The sequence below is a fragment of the Cnephaeus nilssonii genome (genome assembly GCF_951640355.1).
Source record: "Cnephaeus nilssonii genome assembly, chromosome: 14".
Lineage (NCBI taxonomy): Eukaryota > Metazoa > Chordata > Mammalia > Chiroptera > Vespertilionidae > Cnephaeus > Cnephaeus nilssonii.
The window spans coordinates 26,723,760-26,747,876 of record NC_137085.1 but is presented as its reverse complement, the minus strand read 5'-3'; the positions used below and the strand labels follow the sequence as shown (position 1 = coordinate 26,747,876).

At 43.3% G+C, this 24,117-nt stretch overlaps 1 protein-coding gene across 3 annotated transcripts in view; it reads right to left on the bottom strand.

Moving 5' to 3' along the window:
- Nucleotides 1-883: 883 nt before the first annotated feature.
- Nucleotides 884-24,117, bottom strand: part of TRMO (tRNA methyltransferase O) — a 39,766-nt gene continuing 16,532 nt past the window's right edge. Inside the window, exons 6-9 of one of the 3 annotated variants that reach the window (XM_079790559.1) lie at nt 18,489-18,578; nt 4,852-4,948; nt 3,477-3,567; nt 884-2,848 (exon numbers count right to left, since the gene is read on the bottom strand). In XM_079790559.1, coding sequence (XP_079646685.1) covers nt 2,526-2,848; nt 3,477-3,567; nt 4,852-4,948; nt 18,489-18,578 — 601 coding nt within the window. In that variant the 3' untranslated portion in view covers nt 884-2,525. The remainder of the gene's footprint in view (nt 2,849-3,476; nt 3,568-4,851; nt 4,949-18,488; nt 18,579-24,117) is intronic. The other 2 variants (XM_079790561.1, XM_079790560.1) reach the window with 2 other exon arrangements.

Below are 24,117 nucleotides of genomic sequence, written 5' to 3'. Positions count from 1 at the left end.
AAGGAAAAGAATTGATTCTTGGTTTATTCCCTTTGATATTTCCTTTGCCATTCTTATAAATAAACATGCAGCTGACAGGTTTTCATTTAATAGAAGGAAAACCAAGGCCCAGAGAAGGTAACTTTCCACGGTTGCACAGAGAGCTAACCTCTTAGACCTCCTTCCAGGGCTCTCTCACTACACCATTGCTCTTCCTCAACTTCATGTGGCTCAGCAGTGGCACAGCTGACTAATCATAATCCTGACCTATTGAAGAGTGGCTGTGATCAGCGTGTACCAAGCACTTCCATATACATTACCCTTTGGGTCCTCACAACTGCCCTGGGAAGCAGCAGGTTTCAGCTGCATTTTTTTTCAGATGAGGAAATTGAGGGCCAAGAAGAGAGGACAAGCTCAAGGTCACATGACCATTGCATGGGAGAGACTCAACCCAAATGTCACAAAATCCACAGCAAAAGGAATCTGAGGGTTTTTCTTCCCTGGATCTGGGAATTGAAGATTTGTATCTATGTATTGACTGGAAATCCTCTCTTTGGACCTCTGAGTAGTGTGGATCCTCCACACGCCCCTGATTTACCTCCACAAAGTGTGTGAGGCTTAAAGATAATGTTCTGAAGTGTGTGGATCTGGTTGCTTCAGATCCTACAAAGTAGAATGTTTTGTTCCAAAGCTGAAGGAGTCTGGCTGTTAAGACAAGCCCATTATGGGACCATGCTTCCTGTCACCCCTCCCCGACCCTTCCAGCTTCTGCCAGCATTGGTCCCACCAATGTGAAAGCCGCAGGAGCAGGCACATAGGTCACAGAACACCTGGGAGAGGCTGTGGGCAGCTGGGTAATTTCCAAATTAATTGTAGGAGAAACCTAACAAAACAATCTGCATGCTAAGCGTCCTGGGAGCTCTGCTGTGAGACTGACAGCCTGGAATCCAGCAAGTACAATGCCGCCAACCACAGACAGGAGGGCCCTTCCTCCTTGTGGGGAGGAGGTCTGACTTCCTTCCAGCAGGGGCCCGTCTGGGCCTGCAGCTGCCTGATAGGAGAGCAAAATCCCAGAACTGAAATAGTCTTTCCACCCAAATCCCAAACTACAATGAACATACACAGCTTTTCTGAAACACGGCTGCCAGGTTGGCCAGCGCCCTGAGTTATATGCCCTGGCAGACACCTCACTTCTTTGCAAGGGGCTTTCAGGTCTCATTGAAGATTTCCTCCTGAATTCATCCTCAGGAAACCTGAGCTGTCCTCACTGCCTTAGTAGATTGTACACATGCACGAAATGAACCTGGAGTCTATAATATATTATTAATAAAGGTAAAATCTTACCTTTGTCTGATTCTTTCCTGTTTTTTGAGAGGCTGCCTGCCTTTGTCAGAAAAACACTGGTTCGAATTCTGGGTCTGGTACATGGGGAAGTCTCAGCCTCAACTTCCCCAGCAATAAAATAGGTACAATACTGCCTTCCCTGTCTAGTAACAATCACAATGGCTAACATTCAGTTAAGTGCCTCTCAGTCTCCAAAATCTCCCCTGGGAGGTAGTGACCACGAAGTAGGAAATGGTGGGCGCAGAGTTTGAATTCCGATAGCCGAGCATCAGAACTTCTAGGTGACACCAGTTTGCATCAGAAGGCTCCTGGTTCTCAGAGAGGCACTAGGCTGGGAGTCAAAACACCCAGGCCCCCCCTCCCCAGCCACTAACTTTGTGTGTGACCTTGGGTGAGTCCCTTGCCTGTGGTAGTTTGATCTGTACACTTGGTAGGTGTACGTGACTGGAGGCAATCAGATGGCCTCTACTGTCCCTTTAGCATAAAGTTTGGTGAGTTTGAGTGCCCCTCCCTGAACATGAACAGGAGTATAGAATAGTATAATGTGAAGGTTTTTGCAAATTGTAGTGTGATAGTTTACTACCAAGATCTTCTCCCAAAGTGAATGAGATGGGCGAGTTCTTTTTATTGCATTCATGTTTATAAAATGGAGAATTGAAGTCCAAGAGGGACCATCAGCTTAGGAAGCAGCCCACACTAGACTCTTGATGCTAGAATCTGACACGATGCTCTTGCTGTTATACTGTATGAATTTTCACAATGAATGGATGCCCACAGCATACTACTGATCCAAGTATAATGCTGTGCCTGGCATGGTGTCTTACTTGCAGTGGTGCTCACAACATGCAGACATAGGAAAGTGGCTTAGCAGCAAGAAGAGTGAGAATCAACACCCACCTTCGTCAGCCTGGGTCTAGGGGGACTTAGGACTAGTGCCCACCCAGATCCAGGGCCAATCTTATAGGCTGCTCAGACCCAGGGTGCCAGGGATAGCCTGGGTCCCCAAGCCTCTGCCCTCTGTCCTGTTACGTTCACCCTCCAGGTGGAGCACTGATCGTTGTCCCAGGTCTGACATGCCTCATACCCCATCTGTCCCTCGTGCCTGCTCCACAGTCACACAGTGTGGTGGCAGCTTCTGACGTGGTTCCCTCCTGGTATTCACAGCCTGTGTAACGCCCTCCCATGGAGTACGGGTTGGACCTCTAGTGACTTGCTTCTACTGAACAGGATACGGCAAAAGTGATAACACGTCCCTTCTGCGGTAGGTTGTAGGAGACCGTCATTTCCACCTTACTAGCACTCTCTCTCATTTGCGCTAACGAAGCAGGCTGCCAAGTTGTAAGATGCTGTGTGGAGAGGCCTTGGTGGCAAGGAACCAAGGGGCTTATGAGGAACTGAGCCCTTAGTCCACAGGCCACAGAGAACAAAAACTGCCAGCAACTGCATGAGTGAACTGGAAAGTGAATCCTTCCTGGCCACACCTTGAGGCGACTGCAGGCTTGTGAGAGACCCTGAAACAGAAGACCTGTGAGATAATAAATGTTGTTGCTTTAAGCTGCTAAGTTTTGGGATAATTTGTTACGCAGCAGTAGACAAGTGATGCACAGAAAGCACTCTCACTTATACACAGTCTCAGGCCAGGCTGCCTGCCTTAGCCAGAACACACACACACACACACACACACACACACACACACACACACACACACACACACTGATGCCTTGTCCCCTTGTGGTAGCAGACTTGGGTCCTTCTGCTAGGTCAGCAGAGACTTGGTGAAGGGACCCTGAAGCCTGGAGGTCCCGCCAGCCTTGTGCACTCCTGACACTCAGAGAGAGTAAAAAGACTGGAGAGCTCCCCTGAGATGACAGGCAAGGAGAGCTAACCCCAAAGGGGCCTAGATCTTTGCTTTAGGACCCCTAGTTATCAGGCCAAGTGACACTGAGTGTCACTCCACTATTTCCACAGAGAGGATCCAAGCTTCACAATATCCCAATCTACCTTGTAGCCTTTGAAAAAATGACTGTGCTGTATCAATACATGCAGATTCAATCCACTTTCTTTTGGCCTTTATGTCTGACATTAATATTAGAATTAACTGTTCCCAAAAGGAAGTGAGTAACATGCATTACAACCTTAAGTAAGAGGCTTACCTTTGGAGACTTCAGCCAACCCCCATCTGGACTTAAGTTTTCTCAGAATTATGATCATGACGTCTGCTCCAAGCTGGACACTGTTTAGACACTGTTTGAAAGAGAGGCATGTTTCCTAACATTCCCTTCTTCTGCATATTAAGAGCAAATGCTCCAAGAAGAATCCAGAAACTACCTGAGCCCATGGTAAGATCTTTCTGACTGTGCCATAGAAAAATTTTGCAAGACCTGCCATATTTGTAAGTAGTACTGTGAGTTCAAAAAAGAAACAGCACAGGGGCCAGCTAGGGACACCAGGATGGGTACTGGCATGTGTAAAGACAGCTTAGACAATGCTGTGCTCACTGTGAGTCAGGAGTGTCATGAGGCTACCATATTAATTTATTTTACTTGAGGCTTCATTAAAAGAAGTAGAGTTCTCAGAATGAGGAGGTGATGGTTCTGCCTGACTTTGCCCAGCAAAGTCACAGAATATAAGATAAACATACCAAAATTATATTTCTATGTACTAACAATGAAAATATGTACATCATGTGGGAGTGGGGGAGGAGGTAGTGGATAGGGGGGATAAATAGTGATGGATGGAGACTAGACTTGGGGTGGCGAACACACAATACAGTGTACAGATAATGTGTTGTAGAATTTTACACCTGAAACCTGTATAATTTCGTTAGCCAGTGTCACCCCAATAAATTAAATTAAAAGAAATAAAAATGAAGACATCAAAATTAAAAATACAATACCATTTACAATCACTTAAGAATTTGAGATGTAAATTAACAAAACATGTACAGAACTTGTATGCTGAAAACTATAAAATGCCAATGAAAGAATTCAAAGAAAATCTAAATAAATGGAGAGACATACCATGTTCATGGTTGGAAATTTCAACATACGAAGATGTCAGTACTCCCCAAATTAACATAAGGGATTAATGTAATTCCTATAAAAATCCCAGCAAGAGCTTTTCTTGATATAGACAAGATTATTCTAAAATTTATGTAAAGGCAATGAGTAGAATTAGAATAGTTAAAAAATTCAAAAAAGAAACAAATTTGAAAAATAAAAAGTATACCTTACCCATTTGGGGCTGCTATAACAAAATACCATAGACTGGATGGTTTATAAAGAATTAAAAATTTTTAAAGATTTTTAAATTGGTTTTTAGAGAGAGATGAAGGGAGAGGGAGAGAAAGAAACATCTATGTAAAATAAAAAACTGGCCACCTCCAACATGCCCCCCACCGGGGATTGACCCCACAATCCAGGCATGTGCCCTGAATGGGAATTGAATCGGCAACCCTTTGTAGCCCAGGACAATGCCCAACCAACTGAGCCACATGGGCCAGGGCAACACTAAAACTTTATTTCTTACAGTTTGGAAGCTGGAGTCTGAGATCAGGATGCCATCATGGTTGGTTTCTGGGGAGAGCCCATTTCCAGACTGCAGACTGCCAACTTCTTGTTGTATCCTTACATGGTGGAAAGAGGGTCCTTGTATAAGGTCACTAATATCAGTCATGAGAGCTCCACCTTCATGACCTAATTACCTCCCAGAGACCCCACACCTACTAATACCCTCACATTGGGGTTAGGATTTCAACATATGAATTTTGAGAAGAAAAAACACTTAGCCTATTGCAAAGGAATCACTTACCCAACTTTAAGACTTCTTATACTCTGCAGTAATCAAGACTGTACCAATGAAAAAGAATAGAGAACCCCAAGATAATAACAAAAACCTCAACCTATGTCTCATACTTTATACAAAAATAACTTAAAATGGATTATGGACTTAACCATAAAATGTAAAACTTTTAGAAAAACATGGTAGAAAATCTTTGGGATGTAGGACTAAGCAGACAAAAAGTTCTTAGACTTGACACCAAAAAAAAAAAAAAATCAATAAAAGTAAAAATTGCTAAATAGGACTTATTAAAATTAAAAATATTTGTCTGTGAAAGACCCTATTAAAAAGAGTAAAAGACAAGCTACAAACTAGGACAAAATATTTTTAAACCAGCCCCAGCAAGTTTGGCTCAGTGGATAGAGCGTCAGCCTGCAGACTGAAGAGTCCCGGGTTAGATCCCAGTCAAGGGCATGTACCTCGGTTGCAGGCTCCTCCCCAGACAAATCACAAATTGGACAAAATATTTATAGATCTGTTCCCAAAACTTAACAGTAAGAAAACAAACAATCTAACTAGAAAACAGGCAAAAGATATACTGCACAGAAGAGGATATATAGTTGGCAAATAAACATGTGAAAAGACGCTCAACATAATTAGCCATTAGGGAAATGCAAATTAAAACCACAATGAAACATCACTGCATACCTATCTCAATGACTAAAATTAAAAAAATAGTGACAACACCAAATGCTGGCAAGGAGTCAGATAAACTGAATCACTCATACATTGCTGGTGGGAATGTAAAATGCTGCCACTCTAGAAAACAATTTGGCAGTTTCTTGTAAAGCTAAACATGCAACAACCACACGACTCAGCAATTGCACTCCTGGGCATTTATCCCAGAGAAATAAAGACGTTTGTTCACACTAAAATGTATACATACATGTAATAGCCAAACAAAACAAACCTGGATAAAACCCAGATGTCTCTCAGTGGGTAAATAGTTGAACTAACGATTGTCATCCATATCATGGAATACTACTTAGCAAAATAAAGAATGAATTATCAATACACACATGTGGCCCCAGCTGGTTTGGCTCAGTGTATAGCGCATTGGCCTTCAGACCAAAGGGTCCTGGGTTCAATTCCGGTCAAGAGCACGTACCTAGGTTGTAGGCTCCTCCCTGGCCCAGTCCCTGGTCAGGACACCTGTGGGAGGCAACCAATCGCTGTCTTTACCTCTCTCTTCCACTCTCTCTGAAAATCAATGGAAAAATATCCTCTGGTGAGGATTTTAAAAAAATAACAAAACACACACTTGGATGAACCTAAAGAGAATTATGCTGAGTGAAAAAAGCAAATCCAATAGGTTACATGCTGTGTGATTCCATTAAATAACATTCTTGAAAAAATTATATTGATGGAGTACAGCTTATTGGTTGCTAAGGGTTAAAGAGAGTGTGCAGGTGGGAGTGAAGTGGGTGTATATATAAAAGCACAGCATGAGCGATCCTTGTGGTGATTTAAATATTCTGTATCTTGACTATATGAATGTTTCTATTTTGGTGGTTATATTATTGTTTCACAAGACGTTAGTAATGGGGAAATTAGGTAAAGGGCACATAGGCTCTCTGTATTATTTCTTACATATGCATGTGAACCTACAATTATCTAAAAGTGTTATAGCCTATATAATAAAGAGGTAATATGCAAATTAACCATCACGTCCTCGGACAAGATGGCCGCCCACATGTGGTAACAATATGGCTGCCACAAGATGGCAGGGGAGAGCAGTTGTGGGTAATCAGGCCAGCAGGGGAGGGCAGTTGGGGGCAACCAGGCTGGCAGGGGAGGGCAGCTGGGGGGGACCAGGCCTACAGGGGAGGGCAGCTGGGGGGGACCAGGCCTGCAGGGGAGGGCAGTTAGGGGTGACCAGGCTTGCAGGGGAGGGCAATTATGGGCGGCCAGGCCGGCATGGGAGGGCAGTTAGGGGTGACCAGGCCTGCAGGGGAGGGCAGTTGGGGACGACCAGGCTGGCAGGGGAGGGCAGTTATGGGCGACCAGGCCATCAGGGGAAGGCAGTTGGGGGCAATCGGGCCAGTAGGGGAACAGTTAGGCGTCAATCAAGCTGGCAGGGGAGTGTTAGGGGGTGGTCAGGCTGGCAGGCAGAAGCAGTTAGGGGCAATCAGGCAGGTGAGCGGTTGGGAGCCAGCAGTCCTGGATTGTGAGATCGGGCCTAAACCGGCAGTCGGACATCCCCCGAGGGGTCCCAGATTGGAGAGGGTGCAGGCTGGGCTGAGGAACACCCTCCCCTCCCCTCCCCCCCCCCCCGCCACTGCAGTGCACGAATTTCGTGCACCGGGACTCTAGTTTTAATATAAAATACGTCAGGTTAATAAAATAAGCCTTGTATAGCTGTAAAAATATCAGACAAATACATTTCATGGAGGTAAAAAACCTTCACTAGAAATATGGTGGGCTACTTCATAATAATAACTTTTCATTCACCTGGAAGATAATGATTCTAAATTTGCATGCACCTAACAACATAGCTTTAAAATATAGAGCAAAAGTTAGCAAAACTAAAAGACATTTTTAAGAAATACATAATCACAGTGAACACATCTCTCTTAATAATAATAAATCAAGCAAGCCCTCGCTGGTTTGGCTCAGTGGATAGAGCACTGGCCTGAGGACCAAAGGGTCCTGGGTCCGATTCCGGTCAAGGGCATGAACCTCAGTTGCAGGTTCCTCCCCGGTGGAGCGTGTGCAGGAAGCAACCAATCGATGTTTCTCTCATATCGGTATTTCTCTTTGTCTTTCCCTCTCTTTTCCACTCTCTCTAAAAATCAATGAAAAAATATCCTCGTGTGATAATTTTAAAAAATAAATCAAGCAAACAAAAATATCATTAAATATAAAAAATACTTCAACAGCTCCATTAATAAGCCTAAGGTCATTTATGGAACGTGGCACCCAACAACAGGAGGAAACACATGCTAGCCTCTCGACCTCTAGTCCAGTGTTGGTTCGTCTAAGCCAGGTTCTTTGGCAGGGCTCCCTTTGAGTTCCATTCTCTCGTGCATGAATGGTCTGTCAAATGTTACAGGTGACGGTTGTTGAACCCAGGGCTGCCAAGTGTGTAACTCCAGGGTCGCCATGCACACAACTGTCACCTGGAGGAAAACTTCTGAAAAAAGAGAAATTGCCACTGGGTTCGGGACAAAAGACGGTCTATGCCAACAAAATCATTATACAGGAGTTTAACTCAACACTCTGCAACCAGGTGCACCCATCTTGATGGACATCTCGCTGGCCCTGCCTCGGGTCATAAAAGACACAACAGACGTCTGCTTTCATCCCCAGAATATCCTTTCCATAGCACCCTATCATCCAGGCCAGCCAACCATGCCTCTGTAGCCAAAAAAAGAGCAGAGTAGGGAAACTCTTGTCTACAACGGGTTCTTGAATCAGTTTCCCCACCCTCCCTTTGCCATTAGACAGATGGTAAAACCGAGAGTGGAGGAAGAACATACTCAGGATTACCCACCACGTCAGGGGCAGCACAGACTCTGAGCTGCCTGCACGAGGCTGGCAGCAGTGGGGCCCATCCACCCACCTTCCATGGAAGCGGCCCAGAAAATGAGTGCTGATGCCAACACTCTGCTCCTGACACCTTTACTTGGATCGAGGCCTTTTCAAAAGGAGCATTTCAAATAGGAGCCATCAACACTTACAGAGGGTGGGTCTTAATCCATAGAGGATCATTAGCTTCACCCAAGTGATGGCACATCCCTCAGCACCTCCCATTCTTCCACCAATTATCTATCTGCTAATTACCTGGGATTAAGAATTGACACGGAGCGACATGGTCATTAACCACATATTTGCACGGCTTATTCATGTTAGTGGGGCTGCTTGGTCTCACCCAGTCAAATTGGACACGCCCACAATGCTGCACAACACATTTACATCTACTGGGTTGTCAGCAGCCAATAAAGGACTGCAGGATGTGTTTACTTCCAAAGGGACTTGGCTCTTGGCAAAAGCTTTCTTGCGGGCACGCTGGGTGTCTTGACTTTCTGGCAGTACCAACCTTGGCTTAACTCAGAGCACACACTCAATCATTTGTCAAACATTCATGAGCTCAAGCACAGTAGCAGGCAGGGCACTGTCCTCAGAGATCTTACATAGATGAATGAGACACTGTTCCTACAACTTCAGAAGTTTATCTCCAGTCAAGGAAACACATGCAAGCACAGAGCTAAGAGCCATGAGAGAGGGAAAAGCAGCATGCCCGGGAATGCAACAGCAGGAGGGATCTGTTTGGTCTGAGAAATCAGAGGAAGCCTCACATAGGATGTGGCATTTTCAGGAGAGCGAGAGGAATTCCAGGCTGAAGGAAGTGCAAAAGCAAGGGCACCGCGAAGTGTGAGGAGAATGGGGAGTGCTCCGGTGTGGATGGCACACATGGCACAGGTGGGAAGGAGGTGGCCTGCTGGACTGGGTCATATCACGGAAAAATGGGCTGTTCCACTAGGTTTGGAAATGCTTCCTCTGGGTACAAGGAACATGAAAGGACTTGTTTTAGTGTGTATGTGTGGGTGGGCATGTTTTTGTAAACTTTCTATTGAAGTATAACATACATAAAATGCAAACATGTTCACAAACTGACTACACCTATGTAAATAGCAGCCCAATAAATTTAACACCATAAATTAGTTTTCCCTATTTTTTTTGTATTTGGCTTCTTTCACTCAACATGATGTTTCAAGGCTCATCCTTGTTGCTATATATAACTTGAATTTGTTCTTTATCGTTGCTAATATCCCATTTCATGAATGTACCACAATTAATGAGCATGTGTAGTTTCCAGTTGGGGGCTGCACACCTTCTTGCACATGTCCTTTGGTGCTTTTATGGGTGTACATCTGTTGGGTACATATCTAGGAGTGAAATTGCTGGATCATCAGGTATGCACATACCTATTTGAATAGACACTGCCAGGTTTCCAAAGTTTTTCTCCATTTATACACTCACCAGGAATGCATGGGAGTTCTGGTTGCTCTCTCTATATATACTCACCAACACTTGGTATTGGCAGTCTTTATGTTTTATCCTTGTTTGTTTGGAGGGGAGTGACACGGTCCCACGTAAGTTGAAGGATAGTCACTCTGGCAGCAGCATGGAGTGTGGGGTTAGGAAAGGGAGCTAGTACAAAGGGATCAGGAACAAGGCCAGGCAGTAAGGCCCAGGAGAGGGGTAATGAAATCAACAGCAATACAACTTGAATAAAAAAGGCTGATTTTTTTTTAAAGGGCACTGTCTATGCTACACAACTGAAACAAATAAAAAATAATATTGAATGCAAATTGCAATTGAAAAATAAACTTAAAAAAAATTAAGTCTGGGCTCAGTGGTTGAGCATCGACCTATGGGCCAGGAGGCCACAGTTCAATTCCCAGTCAGGCCATATGCCCAGGTTGCGGGCTTGATCCCCAGTGTGGGGCATGTAGAAGGCAGCTAATCAATGATTCTTTCTCATCATTGATATTTCTATCCCTCTCTCCCTCTTCCTTCCTCTCTGAAATCAATAAAAATATTTTCTTAAATAAAAACAACAGGAGTAGGGGTGGGGTGGGCACTGTAGGGGTGGAATACACAGGACAAGCACACAATGTAGAAATAGACTTAAGATGGAGGTGGAAGACAGTTTACATATGGGTAGAAGGCTGGGTGAGGGGTGTCACATTTGAAGGCAAGAAAACACCCTAGTTTGGTACACACTGTGTTTGCGATGTAGGATGATGAAATGGAGATATCTAATAAACTTGGTTATACGGGTCTGTTGCTAAGGGATGAGGTCAAAGCTGGAAACACAGAGCTAGTATTTATCATCAGAGAGGTAGGGGTTAATGCCAGAGGTGTGGCTGAGATTTCCCAGGGGGCAGGGGTTGTGTGGAATGAAAGAGAGGAGAGCTGAAGATCAGCCATCTACCTTTAGGGGGTGAGGGGAGAAAGAATAAGAGACAACATCGCTTCCCTTTTAAAATGCTGGCAGGAGCTGTGAAGCCTGAGTCAGGCCCTTTGTGTCCCAGCAGCAACCTGGGGTCCAAATCACCAGCCACAGCTTTCTCTTGAATGAACTTGCATCACCAGCCTCAAAGCTGCATTGCGAAACCCGCATCAGATTGCGTACCTCTGCAGCGTCCTAGGGACAATGGGCACCAAAGACTTATAGCATCTTGGGCCTGGGAGTTCTCCTCCCCACCTCCACAACATCTCTGCCAAGTAGTTATCCAGCGCCCCAGGCAGGGAACTCATAACTTCCCACGACAGTCTATTCCACCACTGAGCCAGTGAGGACGCTGGAAGTCAAAGGAATAGATAAAGCTACACTCCAATGGTAATGACCCTGGGTGGAGTAAGATGCAAGAACTCTGGAAAATCTGTTTCTGTTCATGTACCTGCCAGCATCTTCCCGTTGGGGCTGGGGTCATGGCATTTGCCTCCCCACAGGAAGCTGCAGTGATTTCACCCCCATTCGCACACTGGAGGGGAATGTGGTCATCGCTGCAGGCATTTCTCTAGCTTCATCAAGCAGTGAGTACTGCCCTGGAACATGGCCAGTCTCTCAGGACTGGAGCATGCATGCTCCAGCACAGACCCATCAGGCTGGACACGGGGGAAGAACGAGTGGCTGCTAGCTGAGCGTGAGCCCACTGCAAGCAAGGTGGGCGTAATGCCATTCTGTTCAACATGTGTGGTTTTTTCTAAATATTTAAGTGCACCGGGCCCTGTGTGGGTCTCTGGAGAAGAAGGAAGACAGTTAGGACTTTGAAATGGCTCCCATCCTTGGGGAGACTGGTGGAAGAAACAGGCATGCAGGAAGGGAAAGTGGCTGAAACATTTCTTCCTCTGTTTTTATGTTTCCAAAATACCCACCTAAACAGCCTCTGCAAGATCTGAAATATGGAAATATGGTTTCTGAAAGATATGAGAGGAAAACTGCCCTTGAGCCTTAATGGGAAGGGTCTTGTCTGCCACTGTTAACAGTTGACATAGCATAAAACTCCAGAGTTAATCCTTGGATACCCATTTGCCAACTGAAAAGACATACATCACCTTCTCTTGGCTACAAGATATTCATTACATTAGGAGACCTAAGACTGAGAATTCTTAGGAATTTTCCAGAATCTGCAGACTTTGGAAGTGGGTAGTTTTCTATCCAAGATGATAGAACAAGATTAACTTTCTGATTCTACAGAATCCTTTTTCTTTCCCTTTACCACTCACCTTGCCTACTATTGTAAATTGACACCCTCTATTTTCTTAATATGATTCCCATTGTCTTCATTCTGGTGCTTTTGACCTCCTATGGTCACAAGGATACCTGATCCACAAGCATGGAATCCCACCGAGCATAGCATATGACCAGGGGACTCACTTCATAGGGAGCAAGGTAAGGGAGTAAACCCATGGTCATGGGATGCACTGCTTGATATCACATGTTGTACCTGGAGGCAGCCAGCCTCACAGAATGCTAAAATGCCCTTCTCAGAGCACACTGAGCCCAGCTGGAGTGGCTCAATTGGTTGAGTGTCATCCCACGTACCAAAAACTTGCCACTTCGATTCCCACTCAGGGCACATACCTAGGTGTGGGTTCAATCCCCTGTTGAGGTACGCACAAGAGGCAACCGATGGATATTCCTCTTTACATTAGTGTTTTTCTCTCTTTCTATAAAATCAATGGAAACATGTCCTCGTGTGAGAATTAAAAAAAGAGACTTAATATGTCACTCAAGAAATGATTTATCAAGGGATTCAAGAGAGAGCCTAGACCAGAAGCAACCAGAAAACACCCTAAAGATTTACCTGGACAAGAAGCTGGGTAGATGTCTCCAGCAGGAGCTCTGTAGAGGTGTGTATAGTTCATGGCTCGTTGCCAACTATAAACTGCCCCCTCCATAGTCACTTGGAAACTGGAAATTCCACACCTTCAGTAAACCAGGCACACTACCTGAATACCTCTTGGAAGCTTTCCTTCCTTGACCAGGCAGTACACAGGCACTAGGAGCCCAGAGTACACAGTTTGGGATACAGCAAAGGTACAGCTTACCTCTCAAGGTTCTCAAATCCATAAATTACTAGTAAGTGGATAGAGACCCAACCATGGCCCCTTCCCCAGTCCATCTTTCTCTCTCAGCCACTCAGGTTTCAGGGATGGCTAATCCAAGGTTGTTTAGCTCTACCAAAACAAAAAACAAAAAAAAACAAAACTCTAGCTAATAAGGTTACTCAAGAATCTTCTAGAAACCGCCGAGAAACTTAGTGAGACCTCTGAGGAACTTAGTGAGACCTTCAAGGATCTTAATGAGAATGCCAAAAAAATTGAAAAGGACCAGTCAGAAATTAAGCATACACTGTCTGAAATAAAGAATAATATACAGAAATCCAACAGTAGACTAGAGGACCCCAAGAATCAAACCAAAGATTTGAAATATGAGGAAGCAAAAAACACCCAACCAGAAAAACAAAAAGAAATTAGAATAAAAAAATATGAAGATAGTGTAAGGAGCCTCTGGGACAACTTCAAGTGTACCAACATCCGAATTATGGGGGTGCCAGAAGAAGAGAGAGAGCAAGATATTGAAAACCTATTTGAAGAAATAATGACAGAAAACTTCCCCTACCTGGTGAAAGAAATAGACTTACAAGTCCAGGAAGTGCAGAGAACCCCAAACAAAAGGAATCCAAAGAGGACCACACCAAGACACATCATAATTAAAATGCCAAGGGCAAAAGACAAAGAGAGAATCTTGAAAGCAGCAAGAGAAAAACAGTTAGTTACCTACAAGGGAGTACCCATACAACTGTCAGCTGATTTCTCAACAGAAACTATGCAGGCCAGATGGGAGTGGCAAGAAATATTCAAAGTGATGAACAGCAAGAACCTACAACCAAGATTACTCTACCCAGGAAAGCTATCATTAAGAATTGAAGGTCAATTAAAGAGCTTCACAGACAAGAAAAGGAGTTCATCACCGCCAAACCAGTATTATATGAAATACTGAAGGGTATTCTTTAAGAAGAGGAAAAAGAAGAAAAAGGTAAAGATAAAAATTATGAACAACAAAGTGACAACAAATACATATCTATCAACAAGTGAATCTAAAAATCAAGTGAATAAAAAATCTGATGAACAGAATAAACTGGTGAATATAATAGAATCGGCATAGAAAGGGAGTGGACTGACAATTCTTGGGGGAAGGGTGAGTGAGGGGTGCGGGAAGAGATTGGATAAAAATCTTACACCTATGGATGAGGACAGTGGCGGTGGGTAAGGGCATGGGGGGGGTCTGGTGGAGGGGAGGAGGGGAGCTATGGGGGGAAAAAAGAGGAACATCTGTAATAATCTGAACAATAAAGATTTATTTAAAAAAAAAACACAAAAAACTCTAGCTAAGCTAGGCTAGTTGAGAGACAAGCCAATAGCAAACTCAGTCCCCTCCTGGATAGTCCTTTTCCTGCCTCCTCAGGTTTGAGCAAGGAATGTCATAAGGCCCTTAGTCCAAGGAGAAGAGCAGACAAACCTTTGAACTCCTCACACCCATCTTCATGGATAAATCATGGCAAAGTGGGACTACATAGTAGAGGGGGCAAGAAAGGCAGTCCAGAGTCACTCCAAGTCAAACAACAGCAGGACATGACCAAAGGTATGAGAGTGGAGTTGTATCCTAACAGACTCCAGCCATGGAGGAGCAATGCCCTAGAGGCAGAGAACAGAGTGTCTGGAGAGTATCAGCACAGAGAAGAGCATCTTCTTGGAGTTTCCACTTTAAGTATAGGATGTTGGAGATGGATTTAGGGATTCCTTCAAGGGCCACAGAGACCAAGAAGACTGTCACTCCTCAGCCACAACTGGAAGATATCATGAGAGCCAGTGAGCTGGGAGATATACAGAAACTGAATGACTGAGTGATCAAGGGGCTCCAGTGACCAAGGAATGCTCCCTTAAAGAATGACTTGCTGATGAATTGAGGCTCACACTGGGGGTAGAACTACAGAACCAGACTTAGGGTTTTTCCCTTGCCTCAAATAGTCTGCCTACTCCATTTCCTTTAATCTGTAAATTTTAGGTGTTGATATCTTAATAATATCACGTTGTCCAATTCACGAACATCATAGATCTCTTCATGTATTTGGATCTTCAATTTCCCTCAGCAATATAATTTTTGTTTGTGTATAGATATTACACATATTTGGTAAAATTTATCCAAGAATTTCATATTTGTATGTAAATGGAATTCTTATTTAAATTTCCAATTGTTCAATGCTAATATACAGAGATAAAACTGATGTGTTTTTTTGTGTGTGTGTTTTGTTGTTGTTAATCCTCACCCGAGGACATTTTTCGATTGATTTTTTAAGAGTGAAAGGGAGCGGGAGAGAAAGAGAGAGAACCATCAATGTGAGAGAGGCAAATATATTGGTTGCCTCCCACACATGCCCCAACCAGGGCTGGGGATCAAGCCTGCAACCAAGGTACATGCCCTTGACCAGAATCGAACCTGAGACCCTTCAGTTCTCAGGCTGAGGCTCTATCCACTGAGCCAAACTGCTAGGGCTAAAATTGATGTTTTTCACTTTATATTCTGTGACTTTGTTAAACTCACTAATTCTAGTGGCTTTTTTGTTGATTCTTTAGGATTTTCTACATAGACATGTCATCTGTAAATAAGGACAATTATATCTCTCCCTTCCAGTCTGTATGCCTTTTATTTTTTTCTTGCTTTACTGCATTAGCTAGTAACTCTAGTACAATATTGAATAGAAATGGTGTGGACATTGTCTTGATCTTAAGGTGGAAAGCATTCAGTTGTTTACCATTAGATATGATGTTGGCTGTAGGTTTTTTTTGTAGATGCCCTTTATCAGCTTCAGTTTCCTTCTATTCCTAGTTTTCTGAGATTTTTCACCATGAATGGATATTTGGTCAAATGCTTTTTCTGCATCTACTGAGATGATCATATGGTTATTCATTTTTAGTGTAAATATGGTGAACTGCATTGACTGATTTAATATTAAACTAATCCCACATTCCTGGGATAAATCCTACTTGGTCATGATGTATTGTCCCTTAATATATTGTTTGGTTAAATTTCCTAAAGTTTTGTTCAGAATTTTTGCAACTAGACTCATGAGAGATAATTGATCTGTAGTTTTCTTTCTTGTACTAATTTTGTCTTATTTGGTATCAAGGTAATGTTGGGCTCATAGAATGAGGTGGAAATTATTCCCTCCTTTTCAGTATTTTGGAAGAGTTTGTTTAGATTTTTTCTTCCTTAAATGTTTGATGGAATTAACCAATGAAGTCACCTACACTTTAAGTTTTCCGTGTGGGATTTTTAACTACAATTTCAATTTTTAATAGATATAAGGGCTATTTAGGTTATTTCTTCTTGGATGAATTTTGGTAATTTGTATCTTTCATATTTTTATTTATTTAAGTTTTAAAATTTATTAGGATAAATTTGTTCATAACATTCCCTTTAAATATCTGTGGAATCTGTAAAGGTGTCACCTCTCATTTCTGGTATCGTTAATTGTTGTCTTCTTTTTTTCAAATCAGTCTGGCATTTGGCAAGATGTTTATCAATTTTATTTATTTGAAACAACCAGCTTTTGGGTTTATTGATTACCTCTATTTTTGTTTTCTATTTCATTGATTGATGCTTTGATCTTTATTATTTTCTTCTGCTGCTTACTTTGGGTTAATTTGCTCTCTTTTTTGCTGCCATTTATTGGAATTTTAGCATGCAGCAGAAACAAATGCTTTGGTTCACTCTGTGTTTATACAGAAACCAGAGATGTGATTTAAGGGAGCAAGGTGGTAAACTCTGCTTTAGTTTTCTGGCTTTTCCATTCATACATATAAAACTGCCATTTGTAGATTATCTTAGGCTAGAGACCATGAAGTTAGTGTTTAAGAACCTTGGTTTTGCAGCTTGACATACTCAGGATTTATATACTACGTCTTCCCCCTTCCTAACTATATAATCTCATAAAGTAACTTACTATCCCGAGCCTCAGTTTGCTCATCTGTACAACAAAAAGAATACATTTCCTCATAATGAAATAATTCATGTAAAACTCTTAGCTTCATACCTAACCCATAGTGCTTGATATACACCGAGTGGCCAGATTATTATGATCTCTGAACGCATAATAATCTGGCCACTCAGTGTATATCCTATATAATAAAAGGCTAATATGCAAATTGTCCCCTCAACCAGGAGTTCGACCAGCAGGCAGGCCGGCCAATCGCCCATGTCCCCTCCCCCTGGCCAGGCTGGCCGGACCCCACCCATGCACGAATTCATGCACTGGGCCTCTAATACACACACACACACACACACACACACACACACACACTGAGTAGCCAGATTATTACGCGTTCAGAGATCATAATAATCTGGCCACTCAGTGTATTTTAGCTATTATTTATTATTACTCTTTCATTACAAAAATCCATCCTGCACTAAAGACCTCTTCATCATTTAAGGATTTTTTTTCATATAAAGTCTTCTATTAGATAAATTCCAGCTTTCCACTGCTTAAGAGTATGGTAGCTAAATGTATAAGCTAGTTTCTGCTCTATATATAACAAACCACCTCAAAATTAGTGGCTACAAATAACACATTTTCCTCCCATGATCCTATGTGTTGATGAGGCAGTTTTTCCAGTTTCAGCCAACTCAGAGAGAGCTAGATAATGTAGGATGGCCTTACTTATATGTCTGGTGATTGGTTCAATGTCAGCTGAGACTCAGCCATGTATCTGCAGTCATCCAGCAGGCTAACCCAAGCTAGTCCATGTGGTGGTAGGATTTCCAGAAGGAAAAGAGGGCAAGCTCTGGTGAACAAGGTCTTCCCACTTGTGACTCAGTGGACATTTTGTGTGTGGCTTCACCAATCAACCCATTTTATGTCAATTATTTTCCCCTTGCTTGGTCATTTGCAAGCACTCCTTATTCCTGCTGGCCTACAATATCGAAGATATCTTTGAATGTGACCTTTTATCTTGGAAAATATAAGGTATCAGGCAAGAATTAAGAAAGAAAAATCTCCAGCTCTGATATGTGGGGGTCCCTGAGGTCCCCTGGATAACCCGCCTAACCCCTCTGGGATTCAGTGCTGCCTCGGCTCTGCCAATTTTCTCAGACCTTGACTCCTCCCCCAACCCAAGGAAAGCCTGAGTCTCCAAATCTATTGACAGCCCTACTCCACCTCCACACACAAGCTCCGCTCTGCCACCTGCCAACATGCCAGCCTGTCCTTCCTCCTAGTCTACCCCATCCTTTAGCACAGACCCCTTACCCAATGGGCACAGCTGATCCCCAGCTCCAAGCCTCTTCTTTCTTGCTGACTGAGCTCAGAGTTCCCATTCTGACAGTGGGAAGGCCAGCCCTGGGGATGCAGAGAAAAGAGATCATGGCCCATGAGCTCACTAAATGCATGTAGACAGAAAATCAGTGGGTGGAGCTGATGAGTGAGTGGATCCTGCAAGCAGAGACCCATCCTTTAGTCCAGATCGGATAAATTGCACAGCTTTGGCGAGTACTGGACTAAGGCGCTCTCGGAGGCTCAGACCTCTGCCAGCAACACCATTCGCATGGGTGTCTGTCTTCTGCCCAGAGACACAATGCTTTATCCAAAATCCTGTGTTTGGAAGTGCAGAAAACATCATTGTATCCTTAGGGACAAACTGCACAGGCCCAGCCAGTTTACCTGCCCCAAACTGGCTTAGTTCCACAGCCAATGGGTGGCTTCTGGTTTTTGGATCCACATGTGATGCTCCAGGAAAAAGCAAAAATGTCTTTAAATTTATTTATTTAAAAAATTGGTGTTTTTTTTTCGGGGGGGGGGAGCAGGGGAGGAAGGAGGATATATAGCTATGTATTTAGAGATCTAAATTTAACTTATTTAAGTTAGAACACTTTACTCTCCTTACTAGTATGTTCCATGTATAAAAATAATGTATGCTCATGATTAGAAAAAAAAAAATCCACAATATACTTAAGAGAATAAAATGAAAAGTTCCCTTCCCCAATGAGCCCCCAAAGACCACCTCCCAGAGGCAACCAGTTAGCCTATTTTGTTTATTACTCTTCTAGAAATTTTCTCCGTGTGTGTAACATGGGTTTGTATAACCTTGTTTTAAACAGATTGAGTAGGATATTATAATACATACTATTTATGTTGCATTTATAAGTTTTCTCATATAGATACATGATTAAAATTTTTCAAAATATAGATAGTCCTTGACTTAGAAACATGTGATAAACCCAAACCTTAATTTGTAAATAACTTTTCAGGAAGGAACTCAAAACCCCCTTTCAGAGAAATGTTCTAAATCAGAGTCAACAAATTTTCTGTAAAGGGCCAGACAGTAAAATATTTTCAGCTTTGCAGGCTACAGTCTCTGTCATGTGTTCTCTGGACGTTTTTGTTTATAATCTTTTGTAAATGTAAAGACCAATCTTAGCTCTTAGGCTCTACAAAAGCAGGCTATGGGCCCAACTTGGCCTTCAGACTATACTGTGTGTACCAGTTAACAATGGCGGATTTTGTAATCAAAGAAAACATAATAATTTCAAGAGAAACATCAAAAGTGCTTTATTCAAAGTAATGTCCAATGCTAGCTACACATTTTCCCCATCTTTCAGGTAATTTGTGGATACCGTCCCAACAGAACTTTTCTTGTTTAGAGGCAAACAATTCAGAGACCCAATTTTCCATTTCTTCCTACATTTTGAAGGGCTGCTCAGAAAGTGGGTGTGCCGTCAATCGGAACAAGGGGTAATCTGAAGGAGCAAGGTCTGGTGAATACGGCGGGGTGGGTTAATACTTCCCAGGCAAGATCTTTTAACGTGTCTTTAACTGGTTTTGAAGTGTGTGATGGTGCGTCATTATGAAGCAAAATTACGTTGCCATATCTTCTGGCACATGATCAAAGCGTGGTTCAAATTGATTATTTGTTGTCGGTAGCGATCAGTATTAATGGTTTCACCTGGTTTTAGAAGCTCATAATACACCACACCTTCCTGATCTCACCAAACGAAGAGCATTGTCTTCTTTCTGAAGCGATTTGGCCATGCAGTTGATGTTGATGGTTGATCTGGATCAACCCATGATTTTGTGCATTTGGGATTCTCAAAATAAATCCACTTTTCATCGCCAGTCACAATTCGATGCAAAAAAGACTTTCTTTCGTGTCGTTGAAGCAACATTTTACTGATGACTTTTCGGTTTTCCATTTGTCTTTCGTTCAGTTGATGTGGCACCCATTTTCCTTCAAGATCTTTCCCATTCCTTGTAAACGATCGGAAATTGTTTGCTGAGCAATGTTTAATCTTTCTGCAAGTTGTTTTTTAGTTTGACAAGCACCTTCATCCAATAATGCTTGTATTTGTTGGTCTTCAAACTTTTTTAGTTGACCTGGATGTTCTTTGTTTTTCACATCAAAATAATCACTTTTAAAGTGTTTAAACCAGCATTCACAAGTATCTTGAGATGGAGCATGTTCACCATAAGCTTCCCAAAGTATATAATAACTTTTTCTTCAAAATAAAGTAATGAATTAAAACTTCCCATGAATGCTTTTTTGGCACGAAATTCGACATTTTTAAGCGTAAAAATATCTATGATGTTAAACACCTTAAGCAAGTTTGACATAAGAAGTTTTGAAGCTTGCTGTCAATACAACAAAATAGCATACATATCAAATCACATATATATCAACATATGTGTAACTCCATCTATTGAAAAAAATCCGCATTATTAACTGGTATACCTAGTAGTTTGCTGACCCCTGTTTTAAATAGTGGTTAGGTCTCCAGCTTGGGTCCCAGAAGCAAAATTAACCCATCATATGTTGCTAAGATACCAAATGAGATAATATATTTAAAAATGAGATTAACCAAAGAACTTATATGCATATATGCATAACCCATGGACAGATAATAGTACAGTGCAAGCCTAGTAAGGGGGTAGGATGGGAGAGGGGGGAGACACTTGGGAGAAGGAGGGACATTTGTAATATTTTCAACAATAAAGATAAATTTAAAAATAAAAACAATAAAATTGCTTTGTAAAGTATAATGTCTACTAGAGGCCCAGTGCATGAAATTTGTGCATGGGGGGGGGGGGCGGTGTCCCTCAGCCCAGCCTGCACCCTCTCCAATCTGGGACCCTTCGAGAGATGTCCAACTGCCCGTTGTACATAATGGAGCTTAATAAAGCTATCACTCCTTGGCTAAATCCCCAGTGGGGGGTGTGCAGGAGGCAGCCAATCAATGATTCTCTCTCATTGATGTTTCTAAACGGGCAATCGGACATCCCTCTCACAATCCAGGACTGCTGGCTTCCAACCGCTCGCCTGCCTGCCTGCCTGCCTGATTGCCCCTAACCGCTTCTGCCTGCCAGCCCGATCACCCCCTAACCACTCCCCTGCCAGCCTAATCGACACCTAATCAGGCTCCCCTGCTGGCCTGATTGCCCCCAACTGCCCTCTCCTACCTGCCTGGTCGCCCCCAACTGCCCTCCCCTGCTGGCCTGGTCACCCATAACTGCCCTCCCTTGCCAGCCTGGTCGCCCCTAACTGCCCTCCCCTGCCGGCCTGCTCACCCCCAACTGCCCTCCTCTGCCAGCCCAATCACCCCTAACTGCTTTCCCCTGCAGGCCTGAGTACCCCCAACTGCCCTCCCCTGCTGGCCATCTTGTGGTGGCCATCTTTGACCACATGGGGGCAGCCATCTTGTGTGCTGGAGTGATGGTCAATTTGTATATTACCTCTTTATTATATAGTATACCAGTGTGAAGACTTATTACAGTTCTTCAGTGTTTAGCATGTAACTTTTTAAAATAAAAATTGTTAAAACTGAATAAAAACATTTTGTATATTTTGAATTGCAAAAAGAATTAGTGAAGAATTTGAAGAGAATGTTCAAGTAATTTACAAGGCAGAAGAGGTAGATAACACTATTATATCCTATCCTACCTTTTTGTCATCAGCACAACATAAATACACATTGACTCAAAAAATTTTTTTAAATCCTCACCCAAGGATATTTTCCCATTGATTTTTCAGAGTGGAAAGGAGGGGGAGAGACAGACATGACAATTGGTTGCCTTGCACACGTGAGGAACTGAGCTGGTGACTGCATGCATGGGCAGTGAAGGCAGTTTGTGGCAACCCCAGAAGGGAAAGCCAGATGGGAAGAAGTTGCCTTGGGCCTATGGCAGAACGTCAATTAGGTCCGTAGGGTGGGGGCATTTTGTGATATCTCCCTTAACAAAACATCCTATAACTTGCCAAAAGGAATCCCTTAAAAAAAAAAAAGTATCTATACTGGTCAGGACGCCCTCACAGTAACAACCGAACAGCAGGCTGTGTAGGGCGACCAGGTCAGCAGGGGGGTTAGTGAGGGACGACCAAACGACCGAATAGCAGGCTGTGTGGGGTGAGCAGGCTGGCGGGGGGGCAGTGAGGGGTGACCAAACAACCAAACAGCAGGCTGCATGGGGCGACCAGGCTGGCGGGGGGGCAGTGGGGCAGTGAGGGGTGACCAGGCTGGCAGGGGGGAAAGTTGGGGGTGACCAGGCTAGCAGGCAGAGGCGGTTAGAGGTGATCAGGCTGGCAGGGGGGGCAGTTAGGGACGATCAGGCAGGCAGGCAGGTGAGCAGTTAGGAGCCAGCGGTCCCGGATTGTGAGAGGAATGTCCGACTGCTGGTTTAGGCCCGATCCCCGGGATCGGGCCTAAACCGGCAGTTGGACATCCCCTGAGGGGTCCCGGATTGGAGAGGGTGTAGGCTGGGCTGAGGGGAACCCCTCCCGTGCACAAATTTTGTGCACCGGGCCTCCAGTTTCTATAATACAAAAAGAAAACAGAGCCATCTATACATTGGATTTTAGGGACCCCTTGATTCTCCTGAGTCTACTTGTCCAGCCATGTAAGATGGAGCAGAGTGCAGAGAAAGGGTGTTAATGATTATAGGCCCAATAAAATATTACCTAAGTTTACAGACTATTAAAGGGTTTACAAAATATTCTTCCAAGCATTACCCTTGTAACAACTCTGTAAGGTCAGGGAGATGGAGATGACCGCAGTGACTTGCCCAAGGTCACACAGCTAGGGCAGGACAGAGCAGAAAACAGCACTTGAAGTTTCTGAGGCCAAACTCAATGTTCTCCACATCTCTCAAGCTGCTTCCCAGGAGGTTCCATGCGGATCTAGTGGGAATGGATGTTTCTGCCTTTATTTCTCTCTCTGTTCGTCAGTTAGTGGTCAGGTTCCCATGAACATCACTTAGTAATGATGCTTAGTAAGCATCCCATGCTTAGTAAGCATATGGAATGACTGACCCTCAAATAAACCAGCATGGTTTGCTGAGCATCTACATCTGGAGCCAAGCTGGGGAGGGAGCCAACTCTGGGGCCAGCCTGGGTGGGCTGACATCCTCAATGCTTGCTGATCAGCTATGTGAGCTCGACCTAACCTCTGATCAATGTATGAAAAGCATGTAGACGAGTGCCAAGGACATGATAAAAGTTCACTAACTGACAAACATTTCATTATGATTGAGTCCTCATCTGCCTTCTCTGGGAGCATATCATAAAAAGAAAACTATCACAAGAGGTGAATTCATGACTTCAACTTATTTTCTTCTTTTCAAACAAAAAGTCACAAACAGGTAAATAGAATGAATGCCTTGTACACACATGCTTGTAGGTTTGGTAATGAGACTTTCTGGTTGTGTACAGCCTCTACATCAAGCATGTCAAACTTGCAGCCCACAGGCTGCATGTGGCCCACACAACAAATATCTTTGCAGCCCAGCCAATATAACGGTATGTAAGAAACGTTTTCATACAAATTTCATAACTTAATTTTTATAATATCCTGTTATACATTATATATATATAAAATCCTAATATGCAAATAGA